The sequence below is a fragment of the Porites lutea genome, chromosome 3 (assembly GCF_958299795.1).
Source record: "Porites lutea chromosome 3, jaPorLute2.1, whole genome shotgun sequence".
In the NCBI taxonomy this organism is placed as follows: Eukaryota; Metazoa; Cnidaria; class Anthozoa; order Scleractinia; family Poritidae; genus Porites; species Porites lutea.
The window spans coordinates 46720634-46733956 of NC_133203.1; the positions used below are offsets into that span (position 1 = coordinate 46720634).

The following is a 13323-nucleotide window of genomic DNA, read 5'->3' on the forward strand; positions in this document are numbered from 1 at the left end:
TGGTATGAGTTTGTGCTATCTCATTCTAAATATGTATGCGACTCGGTTTAGCTAGAAAAGAAACTATTATAGTCGTATAAAAGAGAAAACAGTCAAGTAAGAAATAGGTTAATTTAATACATGCATCAGGAGTTCTGGACTTCCGGTTGGATCGCACGGCATTGTGGGTAGGCGGGCTCAGAAAAGTGGGCATCAACTTGCAGCTTCGCCATATTGGATTACACGTGCAGGAATATAGAAAATACAGTTGAACTGAGATAAGTGGGCATCAAATCCTTGTTTGGTCGCCATCTCTGCTTGTTTAAAGTTGTTTCGCTTGATTTATTACCCTTTGTATTCATAATCGAATCGAAACGAGACTCACTTACAGAAACTCCAGTGACAAGGCCAAAACAGGTAAGGAGTCGTATTTCTGTTCCGTTTTGTTTTTATCTTCTAACGATTTTAGGCTGCAGAGTGTAGTCGATTTGAGATGGTACGAGGATGATTTTTGCTTATTTTATACTCAGACTTATGTCGTATTTCTTTTGTTTTAATGTAGATTAACTTTGTCCATGGGATTCGGCCACAGAAACTGTGTGGTCCTAGGCTGTCCCAACAGTGGACAGAGGCTTGGGAAGTGGGCGGCGAAGACCTGTGAGCATCATGGTTGTAAAAATGGAGCAAGCATGTGTGACTGCGAGCCACCCTTTAAATTATTCCCGTTCCCGACAGAAAAGAAGAACCCGGAACGCCGATTACAATGGGCAAAAAATATAAGCAGGAACAGTTTGAATGGGGCTCTTTGGATGCCTAACAAGGATTCATGAGTTTGTAATCTACACTTCGTTGACGGTGAACCAACGGCTGAAAACCCAGACCCAACTTTGCAACTTGGTCACAGCAAGAAAACGAGAGCCTCCAAACGCCCACCACCAACGCCACGGGATAACTCTCTTGCAGTAAGATCCAGAAAACGAGCTAAGCTAGATACAAGCAGCGATGAAATACCAGTACCTGTTCTTGACCACTCAGCTGACAACCTGGCTTGTGATGATGTTGAGCTCCAAGACCCTGAGCCCTCTACTTCTGTCAATGATTGTGTTGACATAGACAGAGCATCCGTAATTCATGACCATTGCTATGTCCATGGCTGGTATGAAATTAATGAAAATTCGAATTTTTGCATGAACACGTGTTGCTTGAAAAGCAGATAAGACAAAGACAAAAAAATCGTGGAACTTTCAGAGAAAATACAGGAGCTAAGTGAAAAAGTGAAGTTGCTGGAAGTTCAAATTGTAGCCAAACAGGATAAGGGATTGAAGCATTCAGATCTGAGAAATGACCAGACTGTAAATTTACTGACTAGTATCCCATCAAAGCCTGCCTTTCACAAATTATTTGACTCTGTCAAAGGATCTATAAAAAAAGTGAGATATTGGAGTGGCCCTAAGAAAACATCCAGAAAAGGCAGGAACTTTAGGAAATCACCAAAAAAATTTGGACCAAACCGGGCTCTTTCTCAAAAGGACGAGTTTCTTTTAACACTAATGAAACTCCGTTTGGGATCTACCAATGCAGACCTTGCACAAAGATTTGGAATTTCACGAAGTACCGTATCAACTATTTTCAACACATGGGTCAAAATTTTGGCTAATGAACTGAAATGCCCAATATACAATCCTAGCATGGAAGTTGTTAAGAAAACACTGCCAAAGGAGTTCAAAAAACCAGGATACTGCAAGGTGCGCCATATAATAGACTGCACTGAAATTTTTATAGAGACCCCAAGCAACCCTGTAATCAGAGCATCAACATGGTGAGATTATAAGCACCACAATACTGCAAAAATCCTAGTTTCAATCACCCCAAATGGGGCCTTCAACTTCATCTCCGAGGCATGGGGTGGGCGCACCTCAGATGTCCATTTAACAAGGGAATCAGAGTTTTATAACATCCTTGAGCCATATGATGCAGTAATGGCAGATCGTGGATTCACTATTGCAGAGGATCTTTTGCTTCACAGAGCTGACCTTTTTACTCCGCCAGGGAAACGTGGACGAGAACAGTTCACGAAAGCTGATGTACAGAAAACTAAAACAGTAGCTAATCTACGCATTTTTGTAGAACAGGCCATCAGGCGGCTGAAAACATTCCGTATAATCAAGAACGAACTGCCCATCTCTCTTATTGGTAATCTTGATAACATTATTATTGTCTGTGCTGCATTATGCAATTTGCACAAGCCTCTTTGCAAGTAACACGTTATTTTTGGCACAAGATATAGATTCAAATGTGTAATTCACGAGAAAATCCATACCCCCACTATGGAGGGAAATTGGAAATTCCAGCGGGGGGGGGGGGGGGGTCAATTTGCCACCTGTTTTATAGGAGATAAACATCCATAAAAACACTACTGCACTTTTCATTTGGAAATTCCTTAGGGGTTGGGGGATCGTTTGAAAAATAATTCCCTCCATGGTTTGGGTATGGGCTTTTTCAGCCTCTTCTGGAATAACACAATTCAAGATATCAATGGTATGTTCACAGGTTTAGGGAAACTGATTTCCTTGCACTGGTAGGATGACATTACCACAAATATGCATAAACAGGGGCTTAGCCAGGGGGGGACTAAAGGGCCTGGCCCACCTCTCTGAAAGGTAATATATAGTAAATATATGGGACAATCAAGTCCAGAAAAAGCACAGGCCTCTCCCTTTTAAGCCTTGGGCCCCTTTGAGCCCCTTTTGACAAAACCCTGGCTACCCCAGTAATACAAAATTTATGTTGATGTCTTAATAAGACCAGTGTAATCAGTGTAGGAAGCAATTTTTTTATTAACAACTTGATGAATGTTTTATACTTTTGACATTAGATATCAAGGATCAAATAAAGCAATGACTAATACAATAATACATGTAGTTGTTCAATTATATTGTGCAGGCTCCATGGAAATATGATTGCCTGTTTATATAATCAGTCAGATCCATTTTCTAGGTATTTTTTTAAACAATTTATTTTCGCAGTAGTTTCAGGGCTGGTGAAAGACAATTACTATAAAACCAGGTTAGATTTTCTTTGAGCCTATGCCAGTATGTGGCATTAAATCTGATTGTTTCCAAGTGATAGCCCTTTTGTGTGTATACAAAGAAATAGCCCAATTGCCTCTTTGTTGTGGCCATCTCACCCTGGACCTGTGCAAAGTACTGATGCTGCTGCTTTAAAGCTACTTGTCCATTACACATACATAAGTATGACAAATTATCTGCTGAGGGAATTTCATTGGCAATGCTAAAAGGGTTCTTGATCTCTACTACTGCTTCCCCACAACAAGAGCACTCTATCAGTAAGTCTGGGGATGCTCCCAAGTACTGTTTAGTTTTATCAATAAAGATACCACATTCTCTATACCTAACGTCCTTGTGGTGTTTTTTGAAGTATTTGATGAATTCCTTAACTGCAATGGGCTCCATATCTCTGCCATATTTAAGAGCTGGTAAATTTGTAGGTGGTTTAGCTTTTCCCAATAAGCTATCAACAAGTTTATCGGCACTATTTTCTTCATTGACTTTCATTGATTCTACTTTAGTGAATACTCTATAAAAGTTTGAGGCAGTTATTCTGCCCTCCCTTTGCTGGTGCCAAGCCTCATTACCAGCCTGGCCAACAGTTATTTTCTCTATAGCATCAATTTCATCACTGGAGAGTATGTTACTTTCTCTAGGAGTAGATATTGGCTGCAGTGGCTCTGGTGTGCATTCAGCTTGACTCACTGATTCTACTTTAGTCAATGCCCTGTAAACATTTGAGGCAGTTATTCTGCCCTCCCTTTGCTGGTGCCAAGCCTCATTTTCAGTCGGACCAACAGTTATTTCCTCGATAGCATCAATTTCATCACTGGAGAGTATGTCACTTTCTCTAGGAGTGGATATTGGTTGTAGTGGCTCTGGTGTGCATTCAGCTTGACCCATCAACACAAAACAGGAGTCTGGAAATGTACCCTTTAAATTCTCGTAGAAACTTCTCCCTCTCTCACTGTCATCCAGAGCCCTGTTTTTTTCTACCGGCTGAAAGAGGCTACGCCTGCTGTCTACAGTTGGTCTGGTAGGTTCTTAAGAAAACAAAAACAAAGCTGATCAAATCATGAGGTAATCATAGGCTCAGAGATTGCTACATTTTGTGGTAATATTACAGGGACACTGTATCGTGATGCTGCATGAATGAAGTTCAGCCTTGTTTGCAAAATAGTTTAGCATATTCATTTTTCAGCATTTCTCCAATAGCAGTGATTCCTATGTCCTATGTTTACTATATCTTACTTAGTTACCTTTATTTAGTTTTGATGACTTCCAATTCATGTCAGCAATCTTTGCTGGCTTGATAACTGTCTTTTCTGATGGGACATTCCACACACATTGTCTTGATGTGCAAGCTGGGTTGGTCATTCCACTTCTATTAGCAGCCTCAACTCTAAACAGCAATGCTGTGATGTGAATACAAGAGCTGCTCATTCTGAAATTATAAAAAAGGGAATGAAAATAATCATGTAGCATCTAAAAACCTCAACACTGTTGGGGGGCTCAAGAATAATATTGCCCTGCTCCTAGTTTTGTGAAATTCATCTCCCAATTATTTAATAATTAGACCTCAAGTCAGAATGTGCTATATGACAAATGCACCACAGGGCCAGAGGCCAATACCACAAAAAGATGCAAATTCTAATTGTTTTAGTATAGACCAACAAGTTAATCTGTTTTGTGAGTGTGGATACCATTATTTTGTGTTGAAAAAAAATCAAATTGCAAGAAAGCAGGTGGTTTTGCCAGGCACGGCCTATCATTAATAGGCCATTAGTTGCTCACTCAATCAGAATGAAGGATTTGTAATAGACCACTAGTTGGTTTATACTATACCATGACTCTCTCTTAGTTTCAAGGAGCTTGTACCCTTTTTAATTCCATGGTTGAGTCCCTACCACCATATAGCACCATCACACCAGTAACATGAAACTATGAAATGAGATGAAAAATAGGGTTTGACCCTACAAATTAATACTAATTTATGTTCACTTTTATCTGTCTTGGTAATACAAACCCAGCAACACATGTACAGTAGGCATTGACTATAAAGCCATTATTCTTGTTCGCACAAATCCATGCAGAATGCGGTGTATCCGATATTTTCATGGAATGAGTGCATTTTGCTTTTAAAAAGCAATATTCCGAGTCATCCGTGATTTTATGATATGATATCTCTTTCAACCAGCCAGAGTCAAACAAACGATACGCCTTCCCTGTCCTTAGGACGCGTTTGTGGAAGTCCACATCCTTCCCTGGGTGATCAATCATCAAAAACAATGTTATATCACTCAGGTATATCGGTGGCCAAGAAGTCATGTTCTCGCTTTCCTTCACCCAGCCATCCTTCAGTTTCAAAGGATCTGGAACTGAGGTCCCGTTTGGCGTTATGAGTAATTTTGCCTTCTCTTTTTCGGTAGTAGCAATTCGTTCCAGAGCAGTTGGCTTGATGGAAATGCCCATTTCTGCCGCGGCAAATACGCGGGCTACAAGTTCAGCTTTGGTTCCTGAAACCTTCAAGTCCCGCTTGCGACAGAACTCTTTCAGTTGCTCAGGTTTCCATGTCTGGATAACCTCGAAAGGCAGCTCTTCACGACTCATGTCACACCTACATTATAACAAAATAAATAAAAAGTTAAAACGTATTCAACTATCAGAGCTTCACCTCTGCTCCGACTTCTGTCCATTCTTTTAGTTAGGAGATAAAAACAAAACGGAACAGAAATACGACTCCTTACCTGTTTTGGCCTTGTCACTGGAGTTTCTGTAAGTGAGTCTCGTTTCGAGTCGATTATGAATACAAAGGGTAATAAATCAAGCGAAACAACTTCAAAAAAGCAGAGATGGCGACCAAACAAGGATTTGATGCCCACTTATCTCAGTCCAACTGTATTTTCTATATTCCTGCACGTGTAATCCAATATGGCGAAGCTGCAAGTTGATGCCCACTTTTCTGAGCCCGCCTACCCACAATGCCGTGCGATCCAACCGGAAGTCCAGAACTCCTGATGCATGTATTTGAAGACGCTGGAAACAGGTCGCTGCTTCAAGCAACTGACCGGTTAATGATGTTAATGATGAGTTATTTGCTAGAAGGAAACAACTGAAAAATCTCGGTGTCCTGTTAACTGGAAACGTTACGACTCTTGTGCTGGATACCTTATTTTTGAACAAGACTTGACTTCATTTTATGAGACGGGAGAATTAAATTTTGCAGTTGACTGCAGGGGAAATGGTTTGCCATAGGAAATGGAATTCGGCTTCCTCATTTTCAAGTCGTTTGCTGTGTTGCAAAGATCTCATCGCGAAACGTTCAACAGGACGAAACTGGATCGCTTGATGAAAAGAAAAAATTCCGGTAGAAATCCACAGCATCAAACCTACATGGTCAATAATGCGTCTGTTTGCACGGAGAAGAAGCAGACATTAAAATGATAGTCCATGTAGTTGATGCAGTTGAAATGTTCACTAGTCAACAATGATTCGAAAATTCGTGCATTTTGTCTTGCTCCGTTTTTCCCACTATCTTGGAGCCTGGAGTAGGCTTATTTATACTTGAAGGAATTTTGAGTGTCCTATGGGACAGAAAATATCATATAGAATTGTCATTGAAAGGAAGCATTGTTATTATTAAAATAACGAAATAAAAAAGGTGCTTGTTTTTGCGGCAGAGCTGCAGATAGTGCGCACCACCTGCATTTCTTGCGACTCTGAGGGAGGATTGGGGTAGGTTTTAAAGCGGCATGTACGTGGAAGGTTGAAAAAAGGATTGAAAAATTCAATTTTATGGAATTTACATCAAGATGAAGCAGTTAGGACATACTGTCATAAAGATGAAGCTTACATGTCATGAAAGTGGTTCAGCGCAACATCCACTATCGAAGGCCTCAGTGAGGAACTTTAACTCAGAAACACGCGTACCGCTTACGTTAGGCACATTTCCAACGCTTTGAGACTCATCTCACCAGAAAAAAAAAACTGCTATGGGAAATTCCAATAACGCTTCTCTTCGATCGAAGTCATTTAAATCATGTTTCTGCAGTAGCTCTTTTTCACCGAGGCCATCTTTTTATGCGCGGTGAGGGATGCACAGTGCAAAACTAGAGAATCACCTTAAGTTTAGTCCGTAAGAAAAATGTGAAATCAATTAGGTAACGAAGCTATGTACAAAGATATTAGTTGTATTACATATAATAATCAAACCAACTAAAGACACATTAATTTTATTCAGTCGTTGAAGTTTTAGTTTTCCTTTGTTTACCGTTGCCATGGCAAGGCATAGTTAAGGTTAAAAGGTGTGTTATAAACAAGATGTACGTGGTAAACAGGTTGGTTGAATGACCGAAATAACACTATGTCCTGATAAACTAGGACAAATGAATTCATTAAACTTACATGAATTTTAATTAATTGTGTTTTCTATGGAAACCGACGTAAATCTGGCCTGCACTATATCTGAAAATGCTTGATGTATTGGTGACCACAATCAGTGTGCCAAATGTCATGCTTGTATCTAAAAGTGCAGAATTCACTTAAAATTTCGAGCTAAGCCGCCGGACTATAATAATGAACAAAGTCTCTCTATGTTCCAATTTGTATGCAAATTTAGCGGCAGGAAGGGCTGTATCAAAACAAGGTCAACTCAAACTTCGTTTCCACCTGAAACTGTAAAACGGCCTATTCACAATACTCACGGTGAAATGCAATACTGAAATACGCTTACTAAACAGATATTTTTTGTGGTAAGTCAAACTCGTTCCCAGAGTCTCCGATGCAAGGAAAACTCTGCGATAATGGGATTTTTTTATTGCCGAAAAAAGTGGTAATCCGGTCTTTGTGCGCATGTCTCAGTCCAAAACGGAAGTCAAATGACACATTTCTCGCGACTGCCATTCTATAATCTACCGAAAAGTCACCCCATTTGACAATCATGTGTGATTTGCGCGCACACCTACAATCATTCCTAACCGATGCATAAGTTTGCTAAATCAAACCGGAAAATTCCAAAGAGCAAAATATTAGAAGCATATTAATAATTTTATAATAGTTTTACGTTTCTTAATGTACTGAAAATAGCTAGTGAAGTCATGAGTCTAGCGACCCAGGCAAAAGGTCGTTTACGCACTTTTCCGTACTATCATTAAAATGTATAAACAAAATCGCAGTTTATATCTCGTCAGGACAATAAAATGCACAAAAGATATGATGTTAAAATACACAATGCATTGCATTTATGAGTCGACTCTGGTTCAAAGGCTTTCGAGGGGCGATCTTACTCTCTTCCCGTCGGCTTCCATCTCTTCATTCTACGATATTTTTAATAGCTAGCTTTTATTTGTTAAAATTATACGGCTATTTATTACCGATCGACAAATCTTCGGTTTTCTTACGTTTTATTCACTGAAATTTTATTTCAAGACTATTCAATAAAGTATCAATACATGCGAGAAGATCATCAAAAGATTTCAAGTTCAGAAATCTTGAACAATGTGTACGATATCCTAAAAGACCTAAATTTTTTTTTTGTAAAAGACCTAACACATTTTGAGCTGTTGCGGTATGGTTCCTATAAAAGTTTATGATTCAGAGCAGATAAGCAATTTTAACCTATTGATTTCCTATTAAAATACTTATTCACTGTAAAACAATGGAAACCGCGGTAAAACGTTTTTAAGCAGCTAGTAGTTTGTTTAAGATGGAATCAACGTCAATAGACCTAAATCGATCCCGGATCCGATTTTCGGACATTCAGCTGGAAGAAATTGCAAAAAGAAACTTCACGGGGCAACATTAGACAGTAATTGATATTCAACCCCTCCTCTTGTTCTTTTTGTTCTATGCCATAATTGATTCATCAGTTATTTCCTCTCATAAATCTTTATTGATTAACCCCCGACCCACCCCCACCCCACCCCCCCCCCCTCCCTGCCGGAAGTAGAGAGGCATCAAGAGTCCTTACGAGGTCATTTGCATAATTATCTTTTTCCGCTACCAAATTCTGGATTTTATCTATTCATCCGTCAAGAGCTTTATCTTCCTGGGGATCATTTATTCGCACTTGCGGTTCCTTCAGACGGCTAGCTAATTAAGCTTTTTTTTTTTCAAACAAATTAACAATATCGTATATCAAATATATATTTACGATTTACGATTAACTTCAGGAAGAAGCCTGATGCTCCTCACCAAGATTTCCTAACTGTACGTATTATTTCGTGAAGTTTTTTTTTTTTTTTTGTATAATCATCGAGAACATGAAAGTGAAATACATGTTGAATTAAAAAGGCTAATTTATCACCAGACGACAACGTCTTCATAATTTATTCATGAAATGGTATCTCAGAGGAACTTTAAATGATCTAAGAGTCACTACCTTTTTTCCAGAAGATTTTGAATTGCAGTCAGCAGTGTGAACTTCCAGCACACTAATCTCGATTTAATTTTAACTAATGATCCCTATAAAGGAACAATATCATGATTCTGGAGTTCTACTAAACAGTTATTGAATAAGACCAAGAGACCCCGATCATGGGCTCCTGATAAGGCTGAGTAAGATATGAAGAACTATGCTGATGAAAGCAGATGTTATCCACCTCAGCAGGTAGCCTCCAAGACCTGCATAATTCTTATTCTTTCATGGAAAATAGGTAATTAGTAGATGACTTCTAAGAGCGGATCTACATAATAATCAACCGGACGTCTTGGAAACAGTGAAAAATGACCATTTAATATGGTTTTGCCCAATGTTGATTGAGAAAATACCTGAAAAATATTTCGGCCTTGTTTGTTTGCTTTTCGTCATATTGCTCACTAAAGCTTCATCTCATTATGCTATTTGTAAAGAAAATTTTATAGTTAACTTATTAAAAAAGTTCTATCTCCTTTTCTCTCAGTTTTTGAAATATGCCTTTTATATAACATGTATGTACTAGCCACTGCTCGCATTTAACCAGGGGCACCCAACGACTGTTATCTGTTCGCAGAAGCAAATATTGCCTAGAATTTTCTGTAGCTTGAGGACGGCTAGAATTTCTAGATGCTTATCTAATAAATTCACTACGATTTTCTGAAGTTTAATTTTTCAGATTTTACTCCCCGATTAGGCTATTTTTCGCAAAAAAGAGGAAACCAAAAATTTTCGGATTAAAAAATGTGATGGAGAGAGGAATCAGAAAATTGTCGCACTTTCGTAATACATTGAATTGCATCTAAAATTTTCGGGAAAAAATACTGAAGCCCATGTTATTTCGAAAAGACTAAAGTTGCCCTAGGATGAACGAAGAGATACAAATTTTATAGTGCCGCTTAAAGTGTATTTCTTCAGATTTAAAAGTACTCTGGATAGCCTAAAAAGTGCTTTCAATGGTTTTAGGAGGAAACCGTCGTTGGGTGCCCCTGTTTAACTACGGCTGGTGCACATTTTTTTAAAATTCCTTGAGAATTTTCGTTCCTATTCTTTCATTGCCCCACAAGAGGAGACAAGTATCTGAATATTTTTTTTAACTTAAATCTTATTCGCATGTCTGAGCTTGCGACAGCAGCGGAAAAGTTCATTTAAGAAGTGGATTCACGTTCCACACTTCAGCTTGATTATGGCAACTACCCTTTCTTTGTCAAACATAGGCGAACTCTCCTGTCGTTGAACTCCTAAGAGCCATCTCCAAGTTCAGAAAGAGAAAAGAAAGTTCGACGTCGCCTGTCTGGCGCCCTCCAAAAACGTAAAATTAGGCAGTTTTTTACATCGAAGTCGTGCATTGACGGCAAAAAAATGTACAAAGAAGTGTAATGCGGCAGATTTGCTTTTCGGGCGTTCTCGTTACCGTCGTCGAAACATAGAGCGGCGGTTTGTCTCAAATGTAAACGCGTATGAGTTCGTATTGGGGAGGTTTCTAAACTTCTTGGAAATATAATATTACATTTCCACTAGTTTATAATTAACTTATAAGAAGAAGCCTAGAGTTCTTACTCACCTAGACTTCTGTACAAAGGCAGGAGCCCATTCGAGAAGGTGTTACGAAAGAACACGAAGGATTTAATGGAACTGCTTCAATAACAGAAAAATAAACTACATAGTGCGGTAATAAGACACCTCTGGTCAATTTATTTTGGAGGCCGTTAGCATAAAAAAAAGGCAGTGCAGGATAATTGTTAACATTTTACGGCTGTTTATTACCAATCGACAAATGTTCGGTTTTTGTTATATTTTATTCACCGAAATTTTATTCAAGACTATTCAATAATTGTATGAATATATGCGAGAAGATCACCAAAAGAGTTCAAGTTGTGAAGTCTTGAGCAATATGTGTGCGATTTCCTATTATAAAAGACCTAAAATATTTTGAGCTGTTGCGGTATGGGTCCTATAAAAGTTTTGATTCAGAGCAGAGAAATTGATAAGCAATTTTAAGCTTATGGTTTCCTATTTTCTTATTCACTGTAAAGCAATAGAAACCGCAGTAAAACGTTTAAGCAGCTTGTAGAGGCACCAAGTAAGCGTGTCCACACAAAGTTCTACAATTAGTTGGGTAAAACTTCTCTTCGAGTATCAGGTCGTATACGAAAACTTGCACAGGCCTGAACCTTTACGAGGTTATTTGCACATTTATCTTTGTTTTGTCTGCCAATTTCTGGACTTAACATATTTATTTCTTCGTGGGAGTCGTTTATTCGCACTTGCGGTTTCATCACTTTGTAGGGTGCACCGTCAGAAGGCTAGTTATGTGTTTTCAAGCATTTTTTTCAAAAAATCGTTACACTAAAAATATATTTACAATTTACAATTAACGTCTAAAAGAAGCCCTATTGCTCCTCACCCAGAATTAATTCGAAAGGTTTTTAATTCTAACTAAAGATAACACATATTAAGTGAAGTACATGTTATCAATGGCCGAATTTATACTAGAGACGAATTATCCGTCTGAGACGGATAATTCGTCCAAGTATAAATTCGGTGCTAAGAGGAATTATGGAGCAAAATTCGTCTGAGGGTGATTCGTCTGTTAGCACGTCATGAAGACGTGCTAATCTGAAAATTCGTCTTAGACGGATGATCCGTCTCTAAATTTATACCTAGACGGAACGAGACTTTCTTTTGACGAAGTTTCCACATGAGAGGGACTGGTTTCTATATTTTCGCAATGTTTCCTGTTTCCGTCGTGTAACCCGCGTAAAATACCTAGACAAATAATTCGTCAAACCTCGTCTTCGGATTTATACATGGACGAATTATCTGTCTGACGGATAATCCGTCTAGACGAATAGTTCGTCTCTAGAATAAATTCGGCCAATACAAGAGCGAAGAACATTCTAAATGATCTTTCACTTTTTTATAAGATCCATTATTATATGGCTGAGTCTGTTTTCGCCATGCGATTGGTCAATTTGCGGTCCGTAACTTACTTTAAATAGAGGATATTACACGGTGGCGAGAAGATATGAATTTTATGTTCGAGTGGCAAGAACAATATCTCACGAGTGAGCGAAGCGAACGAGTGAGATATTGTTCTTGCCACTGATCCTCGTTTTTTTTCCATCGATTTATGGCCCGCGCGCTTTACGCTTGGGCCATAAATCGATGGAAAAAAACTCGGTCCGTAATTTACAGTACGGACCGAAAACTCGGCTAATAAGAGGTATGAATAATTGAGTCGCTTTGCCTCCGTGAGTTATCTTTTAACACCTCCTGTACCAGGGGAAAGTCCCATAGTATGAAATACAACCTTTCAACCGCTTTTGTTGATGAATTGTTCAATACAACTGCTCTTTTGTTTTCCCGATGTATACCTGTGTGAAACAGTCCTCCATCTACGGCTGCTACGGCTCCGTCTTTGCCCGTGTTCACGTCCACAGCCAAAGCCTATCTATCATCACCTACAGCCTAGCCAGCTCTGACCCATTGCCACGATTAGCCTATACTATTTAACAATTATTCTTCGAGCCCGAATCGGCCTCATGGGTTATTGACTCAGAGGCCAGGAAGGCGAGAGGAATAATTGTTTTAGTAACATCCAACTAGTTAGTCAAAAATATCGAAACAAAACAACTTTAGCTAGTTTTAGCCGCCAAAAAGCCGGCGCTTTTCGATACTAGTGGGCTGTAACTTAAATTTACCTTACAAAGTCAAATTCATTCGCGAAACGTGCAAGATATGAGCGAAATTAAATTTTTGACCGTGGCCGACCAGCTCCCGAGGATTTTTTTAATCTTTTCGAAGATTTCGTAAACGCTGCACGTTTACCATATCTTAAATAGTTTTAAAAGTCATCATTTC

General features: G+C 38.9%; 1 protein-coding gene and 1 pseudogene across 1 annotated transcript; one reads left to right on the forward strand and one right to left on the reverse strand.

Moving 5' to 3' along the window:
- Window positions 1-554: 554 nt before the first annotated feature.
- Window positions 555-2240, forward strand: LOC140930147 (uncharacterized; annotated as a pseudogene).
- A 416-nt stretch (window positions 2241-2656) lies between these two features.
- On the reverse strand, window positions 2657-5770 carry LOC140932397 (uncharacterized). Its single transcript, XM_073382009.1, has 3 exons — window positions 5074-5770; window positions 4307-4491; window positions 2657-4090 (listed from the first exon to the last, which is right to left on the reverse strand). The coding sequence occupies exons 1-3, from the start codon at window positions 5655-5657 to the stop codon at window positions 2994-2996; spliced, it is 1866 nt and encodes a 621-aa protein (XP_073238110.1). The 5' UTR covers window positions 5658-5770; the 3' UTR covers window positions 2657-2993.
- Between the last annotated feature and the right edge of the window lie 7553 nt (window positions 5771-13323).

Bases quoted from the DNA above. Each gene is read 5' to 3' on its own strand.
- LOC140932397 (XM_073382009.1), bottom strand. From the start codon at position 5,657: ATGAGTCGTGAAGAGCTGCCTTTCGAGGTTATCCAGACATGGAAACCT. The intron at 4,492-5,073 runs GTTTGTATTACC...TTATAATTTCAG, and splicing joins TACTGTACATGTGTTGCTGG to AATGAGCAGCTCTTGTATTC. The intron at 4,091-4,306 runs GTAACTAAGTAA...TGTTTTCTTAAG, and splicing joins GTCATCAAAACTAAATAAAG to AACCTACCAGACCAACTGTA.